The sequence below is a fragment of the Mesocricetus auratus genome, unplaced genomic scaffold, assembly GCF_017639785.1.
Source record: "Mesocricetus auratus isolate SY011 unplaced genomic scaffold, BCM_Maur_2.0 Super-Scaffold_100691, whole genome shotgun sequence".
In the NCBI taxonomy this organism is placed as follows: Eukaryota; Metazoa; Chordata; class Mammalia; order Rodentia; family Cricetidae; genus Mesocricetus; species Mesocricetus auratus.
Window position 1 is genome coordinate 33,484,622 of NW_024429267.1, and position 25,962 is coordinate 33,510,583.

The 25,962-nt window shown below is 41.5% G+C and overlaps 1 protein-coding gene across 1 annotated transcript in view; it reads left to right on the plus strand.

Annotated features, from left to right (window-relative positions):
- The window catches only part of Slc9a9 (solute carrier family 9 member A9), a 534,247-nt gene that overhangs the window by 429,917 nt on the left and 78,368 nt on the right, over nt 1-25,962 (plus strand). Inside the window, exons 13-14 of the mRNA XM_040739467.1 lie at nt 2,023-2,074; nt 16,043-16,122. Coding sequence (XP_040595401.1) covers nt 2,023-2,074; nt 16,043-16,122 — 132 coding nt within the window. The remainder of the gene's footprint in view (nt 1-2,022; nt 2,075-16,042; nt 16,123-25,962) is intronic.

Consider the following 25,962-nt stretch of genomic DNA (forward strand, 5'->3'; position numbering starts at 1 on the left):
CCAAGGTCACTGCCTACACTGGACTTGGGGGGAGGGGAATCTCACCTTAATTACCTTCTACTCTATTACCCCTTCCTCCCTAGCTTCCTTCTGTCCCCCTTTCCCCTCCCTTTCTCCCTCTTTCCTTTCCCACCCTTCCTCTTACCCCCCACCTCTGCTTGCCGGTTCTCCTTAAATGAAGTCGTTGAAACACTTTTCCCTACTCTACCGGGGGAGAATCTAATGTTAGTCCACGCGAACCGTATCCACCAGCCTGAATGCCACAGAGTGAGGCAATAGAGAGTCCTTCCTTTGGGTTGCTCCAGCAGAAGGGCAGCCTGTGCCCAGGGGGTTCTGACGTGCAGGAACTGGGTAGCTTAAACAGCTCCCATCTTCACTGTGGCTGGGGTCCTCTCACCAGCTCAGGGCTCTGAGGAGCACACTTCTGCCTCTGCCGTCAGGGATGCCTGGAGGATGACGGCAGAGATGTTTGAGAGAGGTAGAGGCTGAAGCAAAGACCCTGAAAACCTGCTAAAGGCAGCCTTCAGAGAGGCTCTGCTGGAGCAGACTTAATCACTTCCTCCTACACTCCCAGCCCCCCTCTCTTTGGGAGAGGAAATGTAATCATTAGAGCCCCTTGCTTGCTCTGACTCTTCCGGGACCCTGGGAAGGACCTCAGCACTGTGTTCCCAGGGTCTGTGTTTCTGTAAGAGTTGGGAGAGGAGAATGTTTTAAACACAGCCTGAAGGGCTATTTCCATCTCCTACAGCTCCCCGCTTGCCCTCATTCTTCTCTGATCAGAAGGCTGTGGGTATTTGGGGGATCCAACCCAAGAGCCCCTGAAGTGGGCATGGATTTCATTTGCAGTGAGTGGGATATATTTATAGTAGCCACAGTGACTTCTGTGTGTCTGATCTTCCTGTAGTAGGAAAAGTGTATAGGAACTGAGCTTAAAGACTGCATTAAATGCAGACATAGCCTTTGACACCTGGCAGCCAAGGCCTGTGGGTACTGGGCAGGGGGGAGGGGTGCAGCACACAAAACATGAGACACACAGAGCCAGAAGCAATCTGGAAAATGAAAACTCAGTTCTTGTTGATGCCTGTCAAAATGGAAATTCCGAAATGTATTCAGTAAGGAGGCATGGGTAGAGATCAGTACACTGCACATTGTTTATGGAAATTGCATGAATCTAGCATTTGGCACATTAGCATAACAGTGCTGCATGGAGCAAGTCAGTCTGGGAAAGGAAGCATGCCTTGGTACCTCTTGGTTATCAAGAATCTCAGTATAGCTGGGGAAGACTCCCTTTTCTTTCCATCCTCACTAGTATAAGATCATTATCAGATAAAGGAAACATCAAAGTATGCAAGCAAATTTCACAGAGGAAAAGGTGATTTTGGAGGTGTGCAGTTAATTAAAATTGTGAGGTTTTTACTATTGTTGTTGCTATTATGTGATATTAGTTGCATTTACTAGCTTTACAAAATGGTTGTGATTTTTTTCTTTTCTGAAGAGCCTCTTTAGAATATTCCATTGTTGTGTTCTATATTATTTCCTTAAAGAACACTCCCTCAAACTGTGTAAGTTTCAGGCCCCACAATCCTGACCCTCACCGTGCACAGCCCATGTGAATCTAGACAAGAGTTGACTGTCTCTGCAATAGGGAACCCTACTCCAGGCAAGGGACCCATGATTCTAGGAGAGTTTGCTCAGTAAATCCTGCAGGGTAGCCTTGGGTTTTAGGCCACAGAGGTCTTTGTTGTGTTACCTCCTATCCCAAGTTCTCAGGGCCTTGCTCCTCACTTAAAGTCCATAGCAGCGAACTGCTGTTGACTCTCACTTCCTCCAGCTGTGCTGAGCCCAGCTGTGCAGGGTCTCATCATGATCCGTCCATGGTGGACTGTGTTTCTGAGGAGGATGGGTGGCTTTCTGACAAACCTTTGCTCACATTTATGTCGTGATGATTTGACTGATGCTCCGGACCTCATCTCTTCAGCAGCAGGGCATTTATGGTTATCTGTTCTCTTTGTTTTTTAACAGAGTTGGTGTGGACATGGATGAAAGCCTAAAGGAGGAGCCCTCCTCACAGCAGGCAAGTCGGATAAGTTAGTGTACAAAACATGATCTGGTCTATGAACTGCTCCATGGTACATAGCCAGGGTAACTATTTCTAAAAGGAGCTGCCTCTGCTAATAGTACATAGGACTTCAGGGTGTTGGTTATGTTTAACATAGGAATGTTCAGAACCAGCTCACTGCAGCCTCTTATGATGCCAGGAATCCCAAAAACACAGACTGGGATCCAGACATGATTGTAAGACTGGCACCCCATGCTTCCCATCCTGCCCAGCAGCTAGCTCCTCAGATCTCAATCAACTCATGGCTGTTGTGAACTTACTCAGCACACAACAAATGAACCTTTTTCTCCTGAGTGGGTTCTCATTCATCAGATCTGGGTGTTCAGAAATAGTGAAACAGACAAGAGACAGAGAAACAATTTAGGTGATCCGTTCTTGACCTTACTGAACAACCATTCTCTACAAAGACCCAAAAAGCCTTTGAGAAGATTACTCAAAACAATGTGCTGATCCTCTGAGTAGGGGAAAATTATTCTCCAAGCCCTAGTTTTGAATCTGCCATCAAGGTAAGATCTGTCATTGGTGCTGTCCCATCTCTTACCATCATTGTAACACAGCTGGCTGCCACCCCTAGGCAGGAGGCCACTTCCCTGGGTCAGACATCCAAAGAAAGATGAGTCCCTATTCTGCAGAGAAGGCTGAAGAATGACGCTCATGATGAACATGACTCTGGGGTACTTTGAACTTGGTGATCATGTGTGTCCCGGGGCCATACGGTGTCCTTTCCACAGAAGATTGCCCTGGAAGCAACCTCAGGGTGGAATAGAGCACAGCATGGCTGCCGGAGCATTGGGACTAGGGCCAGCTTGGTGACCTTAGGGACAGAATCAAAGCCCTCACCTGGGCTGTAATGAGGAGAGAAGAAGGCCTGGCTGTGACTGAGTTTTCAAAAGCATTTTTATCTACCATAGGTCAAATAATCTGTTCTCTGACCTTCAAGCAAAACCTTTATCTAAATTCTATCCTTTTCATGTACCTTCTTCTTTAGAAGACAGAATAAGAAAATTCATCAAAGAAAATTCTTTGTCTTCCTCTAATGGCCTAAAATTTTATAATCACATATAATTATTGGTAAAAATTCCCTACTAGCCTAACTCCTTTTTAAAGTTTCTACAGATTTTAGCTTATTCATACAACCCTCTAAAGTTCAACATTGTTAATTCAGCAATGACTCTTACCTGGAGATATTACCATAATGAAAGGTATTTTTTAGTTGTTTCAGAAATAGGATTGTGTTACATAGAAAGTGAACATTATGTGACATTTAGGTCTCCGGAAAGCTCTCACATCTTGGAGTTTCAGCTTCCCTGTCTGTACAAAGTGAATGATAACAATGTTTACCTCAGCAGGCTGTCATGAAAATCACAAACTTAGGGCTGGGGAGATGCTCAGTGGGTAAAGTGCTTGCTGTGTAAGCATGAGGCCCTGAGTTCAGATCTCCAGCACATATAAAAGCTGGCCTTAATCACAGGGCTGGGTAGGGTTGGGAGCAGGGTGGTTCTGAAGTTCATTGGCTGATCAGCCTAACTCTAGGTTCAGTGAGAGCTCCTGGATCAAAACAAGTAAGACCAAAACACAACAAAGGAAGACACCCAACCTCAATGTCTATCCTCCACATGCACATAAGACTAGTAAGCATGCCCATGCACACATGCGCACACGCACGCACACATATACACATGTCACTAAAATAAACCAATCTCATCGTGTAAAAGAGTTTAGATAACTAAAACCATTGCATATCATTAAATAATTATGTGTGCTAAATTTCAGCAGAGTAGGAATAATCAGAACAGAAAGTAAACAGGCAGGGTAAAGAGGAGCCAAGAAGCAGGTGGTACAAAAACAGTGGTGCTCACTGTGGTTCACTGCCCTCTCCCCCAAGGCATCTTGCAGAGGGCAATAAGGGGCTCTCTCCATGTTAAGCCACTCCCACTTTAAATTACATGGTTCCTGGGGAGCTTATATGAGCTTCTTGTGGGCATTCTTTCTCACCATATACTGTTTGTTTGTTTGTTTGTTTGTTTCAAGACAGGGTTTCATTGTGTAGCCCTGACTGTTCTAGAACTCACTTTGTAGATCAAGCTGGCTTTGAACTCACAAAGATCCACCTGCCTCTGCCTCCTGAGTACTGGAATTAAAGGCTTGTGCTTCCACTGCCCAACTCTCACCATAGTCTTTAGCTAACAAAGCTAGCAAATAGCAAAAAGATGTTGGAGTCATTATTCTCTGTACCAAATACTGGAAACAGTGGACTCCAGCCAGAAGCAATTGGCCTCAGGATCCATGCATCTGCCATTCAACCCGCACAGACTGTTTGGTACTTTCCAAACCTCTGTGAAGATACTCTCTGCTCCCCTGTTGCCTGGTAGTGCCTTACTTATCGTCAGTATTTATTGATCCCCAGCATAAGTCTGATTCTCAGCAAGATTATGTCTCTGCTTTCTTTGCATTTATTAAACTGTGTTTACATTAGCAAGATGAACAAGTAGGATAATTTCTGCTCTGGCCAATGATAACACCAGACTTAACCAGAAGCTAGAACTGTTTAAAGTACTTACAGCCATTACTGACTGTACAATCTCAAAATCAATACTAAGCATGTATAATTAAATGTGGCTGTTTATAAAGGAGTTTTCCACCTTCTGAGTTTGTAGGGAATACCTTTGGGATGTGAACTTGAAATGCAGTTCCCTTCTTTGTGATGCGTGACTGTACATTCTCATTATACAGGCTGGGAGGCCTTGGAAAGCATCCTCCAAATGCAGCCGTTAAGCTTTAAATGCATACTGTTGGTAACTATTCTGTTCTAAGAAATGCAAGATTCTGTGTATGTCTCAGAAGCTTGGAAAACAGTAGTGCTTCCCTCTCCCATCCCCACAAGCTTTCCTTGTAGTTGTGTCTCTGTCCTTGGAAGCGTGCCCTTGTGACATAGGGAAAGTCTCTGGATACCACTCCAGCATTTAAGAGGACTCGGTATGGCTTCTTTTTCCCTTTTCATCATTCTGTCATAATCTGCCTATTGAATGCTGGCCATGGCTTTTAATACTGCTCTGAATGTATTGTATGTATTACCCCAATTTCCAAGATAACCCTGGACAGGTACTACATCATCCCATCTACAAACAAGGAAACTGTACACAGAGAAGTTAGATAATGTGACCAAAGGCACAGCGCAGGCAAGGGTGGAATCTGAATACAGGTAATTGGGTTCCAGAACATCCCATTGTACCAGATATGCATGCATTCATACTAGTAATCATTGACCCCACTCCTATCTAATACTAAGCTACTGCAAGGAGAGTTTAACTGCTACTATTTTTGAAGTCTTTTCTCACACAGAGATTCTGTTCGAAGGAGAGGCACCTATCAGAAAAAAATAGAGTAAGAAAAGGTTGTAAGTCAAGAGGAAAATAGTAAAGGAGGTGAGGGGGTAGGAAAGAGAGGAGAGGTCGCTGGCTATACAGGACAGGCCTACAAAAGTACCATTCGATAAAAAGCTGAAGTGTGCACAGAAGAAAGACAGGTGGAAATGAAGGAAGTGATCCAGTCAGAGGCCGCAGTAAGGATGCAGGCTCGAAGTCAGTGAACTTCTGTGAGCCCCAGCGGAGCAGCGTTCAGCCCCGTGTGGCCTGAAGTCAGTGGACAAGGCAGAAGTAGAAGGGATGGGGTAGGTGTGATGACCAGGGCCAGCACCTGAGCTGCGATGGCGAGTTTCATCTCACTGTGCATGTAATGGACACATTCAACAGTTTCTCAAGCTTAGAAGTTTTTCATTTCTCCTAACCCCACTCAGTCCACTCTTATGACAAAGCTCATTTTCATCATTACTAGTATAATTTTATTTTTAACACAGTGCTAACCTCTCCAGGGTTTCTCTTAATACGAGCTTGTGCCTTTCTTTTATTTCTGGTAGTCCCTGTCCTGAAGGTCTAATTTTGCTTGTCCATTCTGTGTGGGTGCAACCTTGGTCCTGATTTCTGTGGCTCTAGACAGTGGAAGCCGGCCACAAAAGGTCCTGAGAAGAGCAGAAGGACACTCGCAATAACTGAGCAACGGGGATTTAAAGGATAAGATTTCTTCCCCAGAAAGGCTCATGCTAAGCAGAGACACAAAGAAATGTCTGTCAAATATGAAGGGCATAAGTACAGTGAACAAACACCCATCTGCCGAGTCTCAGAAAGGCATAACCTTGAATGCCTTTGAAACTTGCCATCTCTAGTGCAGAACTGTAGGATTTATTCCTCTGCGCAAATGGCACTTCTTACCCTGGATCCTCTAGAGGTGTAGAGTTCAGAAATGTAGGTAAGTTCATCACGTGGAGTGACTAATCAGCAAAAGGTAGGGTCATCTGCTTCATTACAGAAGACTTACCTTCCCATTGTTTATATTTTCAAATATTCCTAGTAGAGTTTTAAGAACAGAGTGATGAACTTCACCTACAGCTGTCACACTTAGGAGTGAACGCTCTCCGGTCCTTTCTTTATTCCTTGAGCCTACAGTTGCCATTGGTTTCATGGGATATTAATTCCACCCAACACCCAACAAGTGTTTCAGGAACAGACTACTAGGTTCAGAAACTAATGTGGCTCAGATGAAACTTTTTAATGTTACACTGTTACTAAAACAACCTTGATAAAATTAAGATGACTATCCCCAAGCAAATTCATTGGGTTTCCCTTGGCTAACACTGGAAGTTTCGTTTATTATACTTAACTATGTTATACATACCCAAAAGCATACTCCCACTAACGTTTTTACATACAGGGTAAACATCCACATGCTTTTCGTACCATCAGAGTCTTTAATTCCATGCTCTGAAAAGCAGAAATAATATAATGAGGAAGCAGAGGGAGGTGGTAGTTACAACTTAAGGAGCAATTTTTTTACACATTTTCATATACAAGACTTAAGCCATCTTTAATTTTTAACTTGCCCAATCAGGGTATCTATTATTAAAGCCCTACCTTAAAATGATAAGATGAAAGTTTCTTAAAAAGGAGCCTTCCCCAAGGCAACCAACCAGTGATGTGTTGAACCATGACTGAAAGCCAAATTCATTCCATCCTGGCAGTCCTCCGTGGGCACTTATCTAGTCTGTGTCCAGTCTTCCTTCCCATTGACATTGAAGTGATCACTTTCCCAGCCCGGCTAACTTCTCAGTTCTATGAAGAATATAACCCGATCCTCGTTTCAAGGGCCTAAAGCTTAGTCTTCATCCCACTTGATTATCTCAACATGGAATCTTCCCTCCCCCGTGCCCACTAAGCTGAAAGCCTTGTTCCATTGTCTAAGAAGCCCTCTCCACAGTATGTCAACCTTCAGTTATAGCAGAATAGACTCTAAACCCTCCCCCCATTATTCTCTGCTTCTTAATTCCTCATTGCAAGGGTTGCCTGTCTAAAACTATTACTCCCATGGAGGTCTAAAGGAAGAACATTCCAGACAGAACAAAATCCCAGAGGAAGGAACATTCATAGCCTGTGTTACAAGTAGTAATGATGCTGCAACAGCTTTAATAGCAACAGGGAGCATTAGAGACTATGCATCTCTAAGAGACAGAGGCAGGAGCTAGCTTGTGTGAGTCTGTCGCCACATTAATGCTGGATAACACACTCAAAATCTGAGAGGTGTGCAGCAGGAGTCCTACTGTTCTGTGCTACCTTGGGTACCCCATTCTACTGGCAAAGACAGGGCAAGCATATAAGATAAAGCATGCAATGTTTCTTAGAGCTAGCCTTGGTTCTTCTGCTCTGGCACTGCTTGCTACATTCTATTCTCCAGAGAGTTTGAAGACCATCCTAGAAAGTAAGCAGAAAAACAGGCAACTCTTCTTTGGTGGAAAGTACTGCCAGGTTTCATTGGAAAGCCAGTGACAAAGGGAGAGTTGAGAAATTGGGATCTCTAACATAGCTGATCTGCCATTTGGGCTATGGTAAAGAGTTTCAATTTTATAATAGATAAAATTTAAGTCTTTTGAATGTGGTTGGCTTTATTTTATAATCATTATTGGTCCATCTTGGTAAACATTCCATGTAGAAAAGATGTGTCTTCTAGCAACTGTTTTAATAGCATACCCAACAACTGCAGGACATAGTTGGTATAATATTACAAAAGTGTCAGTCATTGGGGGAGAGGATGTAGGTTAGTTGTTGAAGTATATACCTAAAAGCATGGATTCCATCAATGGTGCTGCACAAGCTTGGAACTGGTGTTACTTGCTTGTAATTCTAACACCTAAGAGGTGGTAGCAGAAGGATGAGAAATTCATAGTCACCCTTGGCCACATAGTGTGAGAATCTCTCTCAAAATAAAAGGCTGGCTGGTAGGGTGATGTCTCAGTTACTAGAGTGCTTGCTGAGAAAACATGAGTGTCTGGTTTCAGGTCCCCAGCACCCCCGTAAAAAGCCAGGCACAGGGATACATGTCTGTAACCCCAGTGTGGGGAAGCAGTAACAGGTGGATCAACATCATAAGCAGCCATCCTAGATGAATCAATGAACTCCAGGTCCCATGAGAGATACTGTCTCAGAAAATAAGGTAGAGAGTGAAAAAGTCATCAACTTCTGCCCTTAATGCATACATGTATGCATACTCACATGCACATGTTCTCATACTCATACAAATATATATGTACCACACACATACACGCAAAATGTCAACTATGTCAGATTCTTTGTTTTAATCTACTCATTGTACCAATTACTGATGCAGCTTTCCCCCACTAGAGGTTTGCCTGTTTTTCCTTCATGCTTTGGACAGCACTGCCTCACATACTTCAGAAAGCCCTTTGAATATGAATATAGAACTCAATTTCTTTAACACTTTGAAAACTGTATTCTCTCACCTTCAAGCCTTTATTTTTTCATGAAATATTAGTAGAATTTATTTTATTTTACTGAACATAATTTGATCTGTATTAATCTCATTTCTTATCTTCAGTTTTAAAAGTTTGATTATGGCTTGTTGCTTTTTAAATTTATTCTAATTCAAAATCATTGAGTTTCTTGAATTTTCATGTAGATGCTTTTAGTTGAATTTTACAAATTGAATTTGTCCTCTCAAATGTTCTATTTTCTGTGTTCCATGTTCCTTTCATGCATTACAGACAAAGAATTCTTAAGCCACTTTAATGTTTTTCTTATGTCACTTAGGCTCTTTCCTACTATTGAAATCCTAATTCTCTGTGTTCTACATGTTAGATGATTTAATTTGTCTCTTTACAAGTTCACTACCAGTTTCTTCGTTAGTATCCAGTCAGCCCTTAAGCCAATATAGTAGATTTTTCTTTCTAGATATTATATACCTTTGTTCTGGAATCTTCCTTTTTTCTTTCTTTCTTTTTTATTTCTCACATGTTTCTTCTGAGGTCTTCATTTTGTACTTACTATCTCAGTGGATTTAAATTCTCCGGCATGTTTTTTAAATAGCTGTTTTAAAGCCTTTGCCTATTAATTCTAATGCCTGAGTTATTTCAAAATCTGTTTCTATTGATTGCCAATGGGAATGTTTCATTTTTGTTGCTATTTTATCTGTAGCTTACCCTGTCGTTCTCTACTGCCTATTACCCAATCATTGAGGCCTTTTATGTCTGTGATACCAGTCACTCCATATGCACACCATTGCATATTCTGTAAACAGTTTTGAACTCCGGGGGTATTTCTGGGGGTATATTAGCATACTTGAGGGTAGCTTGAACCAGGATCTAGTTTTGTAAGATGCATTTTCCAATATGGTGTATGAGTGCATGTGGATGAAGGTATATAAAAGGGCTATCATACCAATTAAGCCTTGCCATAAATCAGGTTATCAGGTAAGAGTACTGTAGAGAAAGAACAATGACATGGCGTGAACACCCTCCATCTTTAAATGTATCCATTTATTTTTCTTTTGTTTTGTCCTTGTCCTCAGTCTTCAGTTTGTAATATGGTCATTTTGAACTCTGTTAAGGGGGGAAATAAGTCTTCTTCTACCTTACAAATAAGTTGTTTGGTAAAAATACTTTCCAAGGACTATGTAAATATATTATTACATTTTTTAATTCCTATGAGTACCTTTCATATCTATAATTCATAGTAGAGTGTGAAATAGTTAGTATTCACTACCTACTGCTACATAATGACTTAGAACAACACATACTTGGTAGTTCAAAGGCTTTATGGGTCAAGAATTTGAAAGCAACTTAACTGAGTGTTGCCACTTGGTCTCCCATGAGGTCAACTGTAGTGACTGTCTTTGGAAGACTTTTCTAGATCCAGAGAATCCACATTTATGTCAGCAGAAGTCCCCAATTTCTTTCTAGCTGTACAAGACTCTGTGGTAAGACACAGAGGATTCCACGAGCCTACTACAGAGTCATTACCTGGAAACCAGCTTCTCAGAGCAGACAATCTAAGAAAGGAAGCAAAGACAGAGTCCTGGTGCCTTTATATGAGCTAATCTTGAGCAGGGCATACCATTATATCACTGATATAGTACATTTTAGTCACTAAATGAGTTTTTAAGTGCATACTACATGCAATGTTGAGGAAAATTAGGCTCCATCTTTTTAAAGGAAGTAGAATTCAAGAATTTGTAGGTATCTATTTAAAAACTGATACTGCATTTTCCTGAGTCAAACACTTTATCTTCCCTGTATGAATATACATGTGCTACCAGCCCAAGTCATATGGATCAGATCTGTTCATTGGCAGCTAACCTGGTAGTACAGGCTACCCGCAGTTCTATGGAGATACCTGGGAGACATCTCATTAGAGTTTTGCCTATCTCCTGTTTTATCTGCCTCCATGTTTTCTTCTAACACATGCATTTCCTGATTCCCTTCTTTGGAACATTTAAGAATTTATTTGGGAATTGGGAAGATGAGAACATTTGCATAAAGTGTTTCTATGTGAGGACTAAGAACTGGTGGTTGCCCTTTTAAAAGGTAACTTAAAAATTTTTCCATTTGCCCTCATATGCTATGAGCTCCCTTCAGAATCCTGGAATCTTTCCCTTTAAGGGCACAAAATTTAGTTCTCTCCTGAGTAACTAGTAAATCAAGGCATAAATTTGAAATTGCCAAATAAGACTCTCAGGACAGAGGTGATAAGGCAAAATACCAAAGCCATTTCATTTATATGGACCACAGAAAAGCAGCTTGGGAATCCAGAAGGGACCTCACATCATTGTGGAAGCAATTTCAGAATCCATTTAATAATCACTTCACTTAACTTCTACTTACATTAGTATTGAATATGAAATACCGAGAAAGAGAAAGGAAAACACTCCTTCAATGTGCCCATCTGAAATAAGCAACAGCCCATGTGGATACCTGCTGGAGAGTTCCCAGTCCAGTCAGGGAAAGCCTCATTTGCATAGTATTTGGAGCAAGCCTTCACATTTGCTCAGTACTTTTCTTTGAAGCCCATGCAGCACACAATCCTTCCTTGCTTCTGTGTCTGGTTTTTATAGGATTCTGGCCAGAGCCTTTGGTTTTTCCTTCACCAGTCCAAATGAACCCAAGACAAAGAAGACCATCATAATTTTCCTCCCAGGGTGGTGCCACACATGAGGGACTCAGTAAAAGAAAACTATTCACTTCCTGCTGTGCCCAGTCATTTCCCAATCTCTACTCTGTTCCCTTGTTCAAAGAGTGGGGGTGGGAAGGGAGAGAAAGATCAGATTGCCTAGCCATTTTTAAATGTTCCCAGAAACAGAAGATAATAAGGGAGCCAGAAATTCCATATACATCCATCATCCTGCTTCTTAGACGTAGCAAGGTAAATAAAAGGTACAATTCAACGCTCTTGAATTTCCAGTTCCCATGCAGAGCTGGGAAACCTGAGGCTCTGAGTTGGTGAGTGTATCATTGTTATTCAATGGAAGAGAGTCCCAATCTTGGTCTTGAAAACATTTAAGAATTCATCTGGGAGTAGAAAAGGTGAGGATATGTTGTATCCTATGCTTGTTCTAAAATGCGTACGTATCACTTCCCCGAAATAAAGAAACTAACTATGGTTAGTGATAAGAAAACCACCATGGAGCTGTAGATTCACCCTCCTTCTGGTGACTGCTCACATCCGTTATCCTTGAAGCATGTGCTGATCTTTATTTCAGAATAAGATTGATGCCCTCCTGTCCTCTGCACATTAGGACCCTTCTGAGGGCCTGTTTCCAATGCTGTGCTTACTGTCCCCACTCCGCTGTGACTGTAAGGGCTGGCCTTCCCTCGGCACCTTTATCTTTAACCCCCACTGCACAAACAGAACACACACTGGAGTAACTCATTTATTTCTGCTCATTTATTAATGGCCTCTCATAACCAAGTTATTAAGTCATCAGTAACTCCAGAGAAGTAAATGAATGGATCCAGATCTGGGCCAATAGATGTTTAAGATACATATTGAAATTTTTAACTATGATCAGCAAAACGGTCAATTCTTGGTCATCAGTAGAATTTTCCCACCTGGGAAAAGACATTCCACCCCTGTTTTATTAGAATTAGAACTCCATTTACTTCTTTATAAAGTAGATGAATAGCATCTCCAGTAACTCAGCTGAAATAAAGGTTGTTTTTAATTACATACTGTACCCTTTAGCTGACCAATAAATAAATAAATAAAATCTGTAGAAGTTTTTGCAGAAAAATGTCCTCCCAGGGATGCTTCTGACTTCCAATTTTGTATCCCTAGGAAACAAAATTAAAAGGAGGGGGAAAGGAAAGACAGGAAAGGGGAGTTATCGCAGAAAACACTTGAAAAGAATGCCTGAGTCTAAGTTGTGTGTAGCTGTTCCCTCTCATGTCTCGGTGTCCTGACCTTGTCTTCCTGCTCAGAGACCCCTTGGTGCCCCCATTGGCTTCCTGTTTACCCCAGAGCTCTAGCTGGATAAAAGAATTCCTGTTTCTGGAGAAATTAAAATGTGCTTAGAGATAGATCTCCATGTTCTCTATTCACCTTGGGTTCCTTGTCTTTAAAACAGAGGTAATGAAAAAACACACTTTCATAACTTGTTATCATCGGAATCTACAATGACCAAAATCTTTTAGTATGTTGTCTGACATTGACTGGCATGTGCTCAAGAAGCACCCACTGCTGTTATAGTGGTCAGTAATATAAATACAGTAATTCCAAATGGTCTTAGTTCCTTAGAGACCCAACAGTCTGATTTCCTCAATTAATTTTAAGATTAAGAAACTGTAACCCAGCCACGCGGTGGTGGCGCACGCCTTTAATCCGAGCAGAGGCAGGCGGATCTCTGAGTTCGAGGCCAGGCTGGACCGACAGCCTCCAAAACAATACAGAGAAACCCTGTCTCGTAAAAACCAAAAACAAACAAACAAACAAACAAAAAAACAAAAGAAACTGTAACCCACACTGAATATGCTGTAATCCTAGCATTTATGAGGTTGAGGAAGGAGGATGTCAAGTTTGAGGTCAGCATCTGAAAAAAATATGAGGAAGGAAGAAAAGGGAAGGGAGGAAAGCACTGTGAAATTATGTTACCCGCTAGAGAATGGCTATGCTCTCCGCAGTTTAAATATGAGATCCTTGGAGGAAACATTATCTTTGGAGTCTAGCAATTCAGTCCTAGACTCAAATCGCTGCCATTTCTTGGTAACCATGTGACTACCTTCACATCTTCCCTTCTCTGGGGGTCTCTAGGTCCTTGAGTACAAAATTTAGCTAGAACTCAACCAAGCTAGATGGATTGTGGCAAAAATTGAAAAATAATGATTGGAAAAATTAATAGCTGAATAATGTGACTAGCATGCTGCCTGGAAGTTAATGAGCATTCAATAGCTAGGAACTGTCATTATTTCAAAGCCACTCATCTGGGCTGTTGAAGACTGGCAGCTGAGCCTCCAATGTTACCCAAGCTTACCATCTCAACACCTACTCTTTCTTTATAAAAATGGGGGGTCTAGCCCTCCCTTTTCTCAACTTTACTCAGTGACTATTTTTATCCATTCCTGTTGATGGTTGGTGGGTAAAACTCCAAAAGTCCTTATTCTTAAGGGGAAAAAAAGGAGAAATTTATAAAGAAAGTTCCCACATTCTATGTAGACCTCCCTTAACTAGTCCAGTTCATTGTGAGAAGTTTTGCTCTGGCAGCTGAACCCTGGCATGTTGTGGGCAATAGAGGCTCCTAAACAGGTTGCCTCGTGATGCAGAAATTGCTGTATGAAGCAGTTGCTCGGATGTCATTTTTGGGTAAACACATACAAAAAGACACAGGGAAGTATGAGGAGATCAAACCAGATGACTATGTTTCCTTTAGTGAGAGGTAACAAGAAATTCTAACTCTTGATACCAAGGCATGGCACTTCATCATTCTTACACCAAAGACCTCATAATGCCCATGAGAGACAACAGGCCGTCATGGAAAGATTGGGAACAGAAAATGAGGTCCACAGTCCAGTAGGTATGAAAACATTACCCACTTGAAGATTTTTTTCAATGGTTATTATAATAGGTTAGAAGGTGGTGCCTCAGGTCTTTAACCTCAATACTCAGGAGGCAGAGGTAGGTTGATCTCCATGAGTTTGCGCCAGTCTGGTATACAGAGTGAGTTCCAGGACAGCCAGCACTATGTAGTGAGGTGCCGTCTCAAAAACAAAACAAAACAAAAGGTTGGGATGTTGGACTGCTAAGGAACATTTAGGGGACTGTCTAGCCTGTCTGTCCTCATAATGTCCATCAGTATGATAGGAACAGTGGTATTTCAGGGAGCATCACATAAGAAGCTTTCAGTTTTGATATGTTAGAGATCTTAAGACATAAAGATGATGAGTTTGGGTTTGGTTTCAGTGTGAGTCTGCTGCACCATTTTCAACAAAGGGGAAATGGTGAACAACAATGGGACACAATCACCTGTCCTGTATTCCTATTTCTTGGATCTGTAGCATTCTCTGGTACATTTCACAGAGCAAGCATAGTTATTCATCATTATCAATAATGGAGCTAGCTGGGAAGAGCAAGAAACAAGCTAAAGACAATGAAATCGAATCAAGCTGTGCTTGAGGGCTGGCTTGAGCATGGGGGGTGGGTTTTCGTCGTCTTCCATGAGTCATCGTGCATCAGAACAATGCTTACTTTATTGTTGATCAGCCAAGCCATAGTATAGTTTGAAGTGGAAATTCTGAGCCCAGAAAAAGCAGAAATTCCACACTAAACCTACAGTGTAAGAGGTTGTTACAATGGAGATTGATTGGAATTCACTTTTCCTAATATGCAAAATGCAATAATCAGACAACAAAATGCTCCTGAAGATCCATCTTACTGCAGTGCAAGCATCTTTAGCACAAAACCTTTCTAGTTGCCTTCTTTCCAGTTTCTCCTCTTTCATCCTCTGCTCTGCCATCGAGTGCATTTTCTTTCTCTTTTGTCTCTTTTGCCTTCTCCCTGATTTTATGGCACTTGTGGGTAGGAAGAAACAAGCACACCTCCAGTTCATATTGGTTTCCCATCAGGAACATCTCTTTGAACTGTTTCTAATCTTAACAGAAAGGTAAAAACCAATCACAGCCTCTAATAGTGAGCTATCAAAAAGAAAGTGAACAAAAACCAGTGTAATGGTCATTAGGCTATTATTTCTCTAGTCATTTCTTGATAATCTGCAAATAAATGTCACCTAGATTTGATTTAAATGGACCGCAAGATTCTTACAACAGCAATGTGACAGAAGCACCATTTTCACTAGGATCCAAAAGTGGTATCTCTTAGCTGTCCAGTAAAATTGAGATGATTAAGAAAGAGAATGCTGAACTGTGCCAAAAAAAAGTCTCACCCATATAGTAAGATCCTGAGCTAATTTGAAAACTCTTTCACCATTAAGATGAACATGCCTAGACTTTTTAAAGTGTTTCTTTAGTAATGTAGTTAAATTGGATTTGGTTTGACATATATTTAAGATGTACCATTTTCTATGGTCTCTCTCCAGGAAGCAAATAAGTTGGATAAAAACCCAACAAAGACAGAGAGTGCACAGCTCTTCAGGATGTGGTATGGATTTGATCACAAGTATCCTTTCTAATGACAACGTGGCAGGTCCTCCTGAGGGCAGATTGCTCTGCACACCCTCATCATGGAGGAATGAGGCCTACATCCCGAGGAGCACACGAAGGTAAAGTGAATACACAGGCAAGCTTACACCAAGGGATTATTTTCAAAGTCTAAAACTACATAGACCATGTGAAGTGTTGAAAAAGCAAAGTGAAATCCTTGTGTAAAATGTGCATAATGTTTTTGTGGTGATAGGATATTTTCTAATGTCAGATAACAAAATCTCATGATCCTAAAGAGTTTATCTATTTGTTGTTTCATATAAAGGTTTTACTTCCGGTTGGGTTGATCAGAGATCTGTTTTACTGAACAGGCTCAGTAGCTTTTGCAGGCTTTCACTGAACAGATGGGCATGGACAGAATGGCGTTACACCCGCCTCCCAGGAGCCCACTGTGTGTCTTTGTTTCCTGTGTAAAATGATGGGGTTAGAGTAGAAATGAATGGGCTGAGGAATGGCAGCCTGGTTCCTCACCAAATAAAATAGCATTGCTCTTGGTTTTCCTCTCAGGAACACTTAGGTAAGCTCTTTCCTCTGAAAAGCATTTTTTCCCCACAATTGTAGCCATCAGTGTGAAAACCGAAGCTCTGACATGCCTTGCCATGTGAGTCTGAGGGCTGAAGTGCTCTACCCTGTAGAAGCAAGCAGCCCATGGCTAATCCAGCCAAGAGCACCACAGTATGAAACAGACAATTGCACTGTGAATTGAATGTTTTGGGTCGTCCCTGGCTTTCTGTAGTGACAAAATTCCTCTCCATTCAGCAAGAGAAAGTCACTGGGATTAAAACCCAAAGCAACAGTTAAAACCACAACACTTCAACCGGGTTGGGGGGGGGGGGAGTTTAAGAGGAGCGGTGAAAGGATCTTTTTTTGAAAGCTTGATAAAACTCAGCAAACAGATGAAGGAGGAGACTGTATGATGGAAATGGGTGAGGAGGCAAGAAATATTGTAAATTCACATCAGGGATGAAAGGAACGCAGATTAGAGAAGGACTGGAAATTAGAAAGGAAGATTAAGACAAGAAACCAACTGAGGAGGCACAGAGGTAGGTAAGAGCATGTCCGTGTGAATTAGAAAAGAACATTGTGGTGCTCCGGCATCACATGGTGCTGTGGAGGGCGGGTGGGGGAGGGGCTGAGAGTTTAGTTCTGCTTAAAGGCATCTCTCTGCTGTCTGTGGCCAGATGTCTTCCCTCGCTTTCAGTTCTGCCTCTGTGTAGGCAGTGCAGCCCTGCAAAGAACATCTTGGTCATTAACAACCTCTTGCTCTGGTCTCGTTAGCTACCTGGAACCTTCCTGCTCTCTAGGGGAGTTTGTTCTTGGCAGGTTATTGCCGGTTTATACTCCTTCTCGACTTCTCTTCTAGAAACAGGATTGACTCCTGCCCTTGATTTCAATCTCTGATAACCAAATTTATAGGAAGGTAGAAGAAATGGTTGAAGACAGCACCTAACGAAATACACAAGCAAGGAAATAGGAAATCAGAAGCCTGGAAAGAGGTCTTTGTTTTCTTCCTCCAAATTCTAGAAGTGCTATGAGGAAGCTTTACAACAAAGAAAAAGGATAAAGTAGAAAAATTAACTAGGAGACAAGAAAATGAAATTTGGAGCCCACTCAAATTTCTAGCTTGGAGCAGCGGCTCTAAATTTAGATGATGTCACAGTTTTTAATCTCACTTTCCACCAAAGGTTTATTTTCATACGATTAAGGGCAGCCTAGTAGAAATGAAGCAGATTTATCCTCTGTGTAATATCTCTCTGCATTGCCATTTGTCCTCCTGTGCATTCACTCTAGAAACTGTGGTGCAGCCATCATTGCACAAATACGTTTTTCTTATCGACAACAGGGATTTTGTGTCCCAGGTAAGGTCTGATTTTTACCTGGCGAGGAGCATGCCAACCAGTTTTAACTCTGCGATCTCATCGTATGGGTATATTTTCAGACAAGTTGTGAATTTGGCATTGCATCCACTCTGTTGTCCATTTAGAACCCAGTTGACATTCCTTGTCACCCTAATAGGTTAGACCATGTCAGTCATTGCCATAGTAGAGATGGGAGTCAGGTTGCCTAGCCTTGACCAAAGGGAATTTTAGCATGCTGATAGAAATGGAATGTACAATGTGGTGCTATTGAGACTTCATTTCTATAAAATCCTATCGCATGGTTGAAGCAGCATAAAGAATTGTTGCTTATCTCTGTAGTATTGACAGTTTAAACTCAGGGCCTTGTATGTGCTAGATATGAGCTATATATCACCCTCCACCTCTTTAATTTTCTGTTTTGAGATAACCATCTTGCTAAATTGCCCATACTGGTCATGAACTCAGGCAGGCCTTGAACTTGCCACTATCCTGCTTCAGCCGTCTATCAAGAATTCCTGGCAAACTTGAGACAGAAGTTCTATGATAAGACACTTACCTAATATAAAAGGCCCCAGGTTTGATCCCCAGCACCATAAAAAGGGAATTTTTGACAAAAATGAACAAGCCTTCAGACACACCTGAATTACACAGGGTTCTCCAGAGAAACAGAAACAATTGCTAGAAGTAATCTGTGTATGCATATGTGCACATAGAGACCCATTTCAAAGAACCGGTTTGTGGAGTTGTAGAAGCTTTAAGAGCGCACAGTCTGAAGGTCAGACTCTCAGTCTAGAAGCTAGTGTAGCTACCAAGACTTCAGTCTTGAGGAAGAATCTTGCAGAGAAGCCTCCCTTCCGCTTTCAAGGCTATGCAACTAATTGTAGGAGACCTACTGGATAATTTATTTTACTTAGAACCAACTGATCGCACTTTTAACCACATCTACAAATGCTTTCAAGAGTGACATTCAAGAGACTAGTGGGGTAGCCTTAGAAATCTAGTGATGATTGTCCCCATTCCCATGCAGTTGACACCCAATGTTCAGACTCAAGGATAACTTATTATTTCATCATTATTAGCAATAAAACAAACCACTGGAGCTCACCATTTTTTTTTACTTTTACATGGCATTATGTAATTCATACATATATTCTTATAAAAATTTTCCTCAAAACTACGGGGGCAGGGGGGGTCAGAGGAATTATACAGATGAAGATTTAATGTTGATGAGCAATGGCCAAGTACCGAGGACTTTCAACTCAGCACCTCACTTCCATTCTGGGCTCTGTAGGAGGGTGGGGGTGCTAGAGAGTGCATACAAAGAGACCACTGGGGTCAAGGTTGGCCTCAGCACAGCAGCCTGGGCTCCCCTGTTCAACCATAATGTTGGAAGTCTCTGGAACCAAAATTGATGATTAATGACAGTCTCATCACAGTTCAGTGTGGACAGCAATTCTGAATCATGCAGGAGAAAGAAGAAATTGAGATATGAAGGCAATGGTGGGGAATAAGTGCTATTGAGCATTTTCAGGCACTGACTTCATGAATCTTAGAACCACACTTTTGGTTTGGGGTCTGACCCTTGTGAGAGAAAGCCAAACTCCCAGATCACTTACATAACTAACTTCACATTCCACAGTTGGTGAAATTCAATTTCATGATTCAAACCCAGATCCCCCCTGGTAAAGTCCATAGAGATATTTAAATGAACTTTACTTCGAGCAATTCTCTTATTCCACTTATAAGACTCCGTATTTCAATATATGCTTGAAGCTGCCCTTTGAACAAGGACTAGTTTTGATCCCTCACTACGTAGTACACCACTGCCACTCAAATGCCTGTTGACACTATTCTGGTGATATCAGGGTTAGGGGTCAGAGCTGGTCACAAAGAGAACATCACCACAAAAGAACTGCTAAGTCTCTGAGTCGCATCCTTGAAGTCTGAGCAGGGCCTATAACACAGCAGTAGAGCACTCAGAAGGTGTGAGGTCCTGGGTTCCATCCCTAGTACCATAAAACAAGTCATGTCTCCAACTTCTCAGGGCTATAAAGTTAAATATGCAAAGAACTCTAAGAATTACTTCAATCTCCTAAGACAATAGACTTAGTTTAGTTAAACTCCAAGGAGTCAGAAATGCAAACCAGACATCAAACTTCTGTGTTAACATGTCTCCATGGTGTGGAATAGTCTTGCCTATCCAGAGGATTAAAGTCACACTCTGGCCCCATATGCCTTGTATGTGTCAAGAAGAGGTCTCTGACTCTCCCTTCAGATTGCAATGCCTCTACGCTTCCCCTCTCTCCTTCCTTTTGCCTGGACCCTCCTGGCTCTATATTGGAATTAGCAAGTCCCTATAGGCATTCACTTAGTTCTTCTCGGCTGTATAATATTCCTATAATAATACTTTCTGACATATTATGTGCTTTCTTTTAATTGTCTCCTCTGACCAGGAGGAGATTTGGGTCTGTTCTTAGTCTGTGGTTGTCCTTAGGACACAGAATAATGTCTGGCAGGGAGGGGATACTCAATATGTATTGGGTGGATGGGTGGATCAGATAAGCAGCAAGCAAATAAGCCATTTTTTTTTATCCAAGGCACCTTCACTTCAGGTATTAACATAGGAAGAAATTCATATTAATTATATGAAGGTTACTAAGTAAGTCTGCAAGCAGAGCAAGGCCAATGGAATGATATTAGTGGTTCTCATCTAGGATGTCGCAGGTAGACATTCACCCAGGGTCTGCTAGCCTGTGTATCTTACTCCCTGGACACAAACAGCTATACACCTGACCTGGGTCCCAATTACTTTTGCTGACCTCAAGTTTACAGTTGATTCTCTCTTCCTTAGTCCCTACCCTATATAGGGAGAAATAAATCCAGGGTTTTTTTTTCAATTAATTTCCTGGTGTAACCACTGGAATTTTGCAAACATAATTTAGTAGTGACTTAATAACACAGGAGCCCAAAATTTCATGGCTAAGATTCTGGTTAGAGTAAGATGATTACCCATTGCATGTAAGGGAGGACTTTTTAAAAGTTTAAAGGATAAACTCAAATGACCCAGATATTGCACATAGTCATTTATGTTCTACTCCACAGCTGAACTGCTGTGTCGAGCTTGGCCCTGGCTTAGAAGCCCTGTATGCTCTGTGGGAGGTGACTGAATATATCTTATCACAGTGTTGGTTCTATTAACATCAAACTCAAAACTTTAGAACAACCTATCAACCTCACTAAGAATCTCATATAATGAGCAGGTTAGAAACTAAAATTGATGCATCCTTATTCATATTTTAAGACATAGGATAGAATGATTTGCCTAAACCCAGAGCGTTACAGCTGGTGTGGGACTCTTGCATGCCTTCCTCATGACTAATGGTCCTGCTGGGTTGTCGGCTTCGTAGAGTCTTTTTCCACTCCATCATTCATCATTGCTCTCCTTAAGCATGTGTGTATATTAGTCCTACAAAAGCAAATGACACAAGATAAAAATGACCTTTTCCAAAATAAAAAGGGCAGCATAAAATCATTTGAGCACTTCCCCTGTGCCAATATCAACTGACATAAGAACTCAGTGTGTACTTGCCAGCATTTTACATAGCATGAAGAATTCTCAGAGATAACAATGAGTTGGCAGACTGACCCAGTAATAGAATTCCAGAAAGCCACATGACTTGCGTATCACACACCCACCAAATGAAAGGCCCACTGCAGGATGCATGGGTGCTGGCTGCAGCTCTCGTATGTTCATATGTTCCCGTTGGGCAGAGTAGCAAACTTCCTGCTACCCTGAAGTGTGAGTGGTTGGGATTCCACTCTAGAAGACATCAACTCTGAGTATCTGGGTTGTTCTCTAACAGTATTTGGGACCACATATTTAGGGAACTTAAATGAAGCAATGCTTTGATCTTAACAGCGAATTAGAAAAAGGAAGTGATAATTAAATAGAGAATACTTTTCCTGAAACTGGACAGAATGCTTTCTATCCCGCATGGTCATTCTTATTTTAAATCCTAGGAATGAGTATTATCATCAGCAATTTCAATTTCAAGTGATGATTCCCCGAAATGCAGTTTTTCCTTATGCCAATTGGTGGAAGCAGCCGTAAGTCATTTATTGGAGTAGTGCTCTAGCCTTCACGAATGGCTTAAGTTTGTCTTACACAACATTCCAGAAGAGCAGGACCCTCTGCTCTATAAAGGAGCCACTGAGCTCAAAGGAGGAAAAGGCTCATCTGAGATGTCCAGTGTTGCTGATGGACCTGAAGCAGAAACATAGTCAATTCAATGCCCATCAGAAGAACCTAGAGCTCCTGGTTCATGGGATGTATTTATTGAGTTCTGCTGTCCTTGACATATGAGTGATGATAATGCTGTGCATGTATCTAGCATTGTTTCAGTGATTTTAACATCATCATTTCTTTAGGAGCTCATTAAAAGCTTTGCCAGTCTGTGCATGAGGCACATTTTACTTTCATTAGCAAGCAGGAAAGATAGCAGAATCTACAAGTATGAGTGTCCACTATATGCCAGGTGACACATTAGATCAGTGATTCTCAACCTATCAGTCACGATCCCCTTGGGAGCTGAATGACCCTTTCACAGGTGTCACCTAAGGCCATCAGAAAACAATAGCAAAATTACAGTTATGAAGTAGCAAAGAAAGTAATTCTATGGTTGGGGTCACCACAGCATGAGGAACTGTATTAAAGGGATGCAGCATTAGGAAGGCTAAGAAACACTGCATTAGATGCTAGATTTCAGTAGCAAACAAGGTAGGTGGATGGTTGATCCTCATGAAGTTCTGCTGTTTACCTTGTTGAAGTGAGTGTTGGCTCCAAATCCTTGTGAAATGACTAGCAAGACAGAGACTTGGGGATAGGAGGATGTGCTTAAAGGAGCTAGAGATTACAACCATACAGACATTTGTAGTTCTCACTTACAAAATGTAACCAGATGATCCAAAAGTGGTTTCAGGAAGCACCATGATTTGTACATATCTGAGACAAGCAAAAGTAATCTGCTTCCTCTGAATAGCTCCTCACAGAAGAATGCCTACAGCATTGTATCTGCTTCCCCCAGGAAGCTGGCCAGAAGGAGTGTTTCTGCAAGGAGCAGAGGGTCCACTACTGCCCAAATCCCTTGGTCAGTCCCTGGGGCATTCCAGTTGGCTTTTGGTCACCCTGGCCTTCATTAGATACCACTGTTGACATAGCTTACATCTAGTCCTTGCTTTTAGGCCTCAAACAAAAGAAATTAAAATTTACTGCAAGAAAAAAGCCAGTTTCCTGGACTCTGTGTTCTCATGACATTTTGGTGGAAGCAACACACAGGACTTTTAACAGGGGAGCAGAGATCATCGTGTTCAAGTCATAATATGGCTGTCCACTACCTTCTTCCATATAATAGGATGAATGCATATTATCCTTCACTTTGTCTGAATCCATGAGAAAACTGACTAGTTATTAAAAACCTCCTACTGAAAGCAACCCAACTCACTACCATCACAGCACCAAAACATTGAAAACGCCCAAAGAGTGCTATTTTCTCAAGGCCCTGCATCCTAAATCCGTAGTTGGGTTAGCTCTCCAAGACATTGACTGTAACTGTAGATTTCAACCTCTGAACACCATAGCCTTCCACTGCCATTATGAAAGTCCAATGATGGTGACAGGGTTTTCCACAATGGCCCTAGGGTTCTACATGAGACTTAAGACTCTATTTTCCCCATAAACATATTTTGATAATGTCGCTATTAGATGAGAATGCTTTCTCAATTCACCTTCACTTTAAGCAAACAAAATAAAAATTGAGATTTATGCAACCACAAAATTCAGAACATAGCTCCTCCTTTTATGAGAAATGGGTTCACAAATTTCATTAAATTACAACACCAAAACAATCTATTGTGTATTTTTCCAGTATATACAGCATTGTCTTAGATATTCCTCACTCCTTCATTGATTCATTCTTGGCTTGTTGCATAATTGTCAAGAACCTTTCATGGGCCAAAGGCCATCCTAGGCTCCAGATACGTGACGCAAACAAAATCCAGAGCTTGTATTCTAATATGGTTGAATGATTTCTGGTTTATAGGCATCCCTTTAAGAAGGCATTTCTAGAATAAAGAAAGGCACACTCAGATGCCCCGCTGTTGCTTTTTATCAAATAAAGAATATCTGCTTTAATGGGCAAGCATTGATTCTCTACAGCAAATCACTTCTTTGCCTCTTAGCTTAAATCAACTGTGATTTACTATTATGGCCTACCCAGGACTAGTCATGTAATTGTTTGGTTTGTTGTGATCATTAAGAGAATACACTCAGGGCACTTGGAGTGATGCTTAATAAATGTTAGACTTCTGTTAACTTTACTATGTATTGACAGATCTAAAAGAATAGTGTCATGTAGTGTACTTAATATTCATTATCACTTGTTATCTGTGAGTTGTCCAACTTCCATTTTATATCCCAGCAATAATGCTTAGTTATAAGAGTTATATTTTAGTACCATAAGGAAGTCTTCAGTCTGCATAAGTAAAAGGCTTCACTTGGTCTGTGTGAACTAGCCAAAATTCTCATTTGATCCCGAGTCAATGGCCCAGGCTGGAGACTAAGCTGAACATTTTTGTAGTCTGTGCTGTACACACACTTATTTCACTAATAATTTTTCCTAAGCTATGGTCCATCCTCCTATAGTTACTTTTCTGGAAATTATACCATGGAGAGCAATTTGGACTTGACAGAGAAGTACAGCAATCTTTTGATTCCACAATGGAAGCAATACCAGGCTTTGATGATAATTATTCCTCTTGTACCTTCCCTTGATAAAGGAAGTCATCCAATTGCCCCTTCCAGGTGAAGCTGTGCTGTTTTGCCATTAGCAATGCGGTGTCATAGTGATGATTTCTAGGTTAGCACTGTATCATTTGGTTTAAAAATAGTCAAAGAAAAAATGTAGACTTTTAAAATCAAATGCACACTGCTTCAATGTTGACAGTATTGAATTTTGTTTTTGTATTTCTTCCTCCTTGGAGGGAAAAAAAGTCTTTTGTTTAAAATTTAATTGTTACTTAGTCACTCCTCAACTGTGGCAGCCAGGGTATTTTCAAGTTGCCAACAAATTCATGAGCTACCAGAGACACGTTATCAGCATGGACGGCTGCTACTGCCTACACAGATTACCACCTGACACGAGGCAGAGCCTGGTCTCTCCAGAGGACTGAAGTTACTTAGCACCTGTCTGCATATGAAGCCGTGTAGACACCACACAACACAGACCGCCCTAAGTTAAGATTTCCCTCGCAGGGTAGAGATGGTGATGGTACCGTCTCCGTGTATGTCACACCGCTCCAGAAGCGAGAGTAGACAAAGTACAGTACACAAGGTTCTCAGAGGAAGGGCTTAACACAGTGATAGTTACTGTTCTTTCTGTCAGAAAGGGTCCATGGAGGACTTAAGGTTTCCCAACATGGAATTCAATAATGAGAAGGGAACCTGAGCATTCTAAACAAGGAGAATAACATGAGAAAGACCTGTGACAGGTGTGGTGTGCCATACATGGATAAAAGAAAACCCGCGAGGCAGAGAATCAGAAGAATGTGATGAAAGGCAGTCTCTACAGGACAGGGTTATTTCCAGAGAGGAGTGCACTAAAGCATTCCACAGTGAGTTACAGTAAGAGTTCTCAGGTAGGTGTGCTGGCACACACCTTTAATCCCAGCCCTTGGTAGGCAGTGGTAAGCAGAGCTCTGTGAGTTCAAGACCAGTCTGTTCTGTATGAGTTCCAGGCAGACCCTATATTACAGAGGGGTGGGGGAAAAGGAAAAGAATTCTCTCTTACTGCTGATTAATGAGTATTTTGTCTGGTGGCTTGAGTGCCTTAAAAATGGACCAAAGTGTACTTGGCTCGTCCCTGTGACAGTCATTTTTCAGG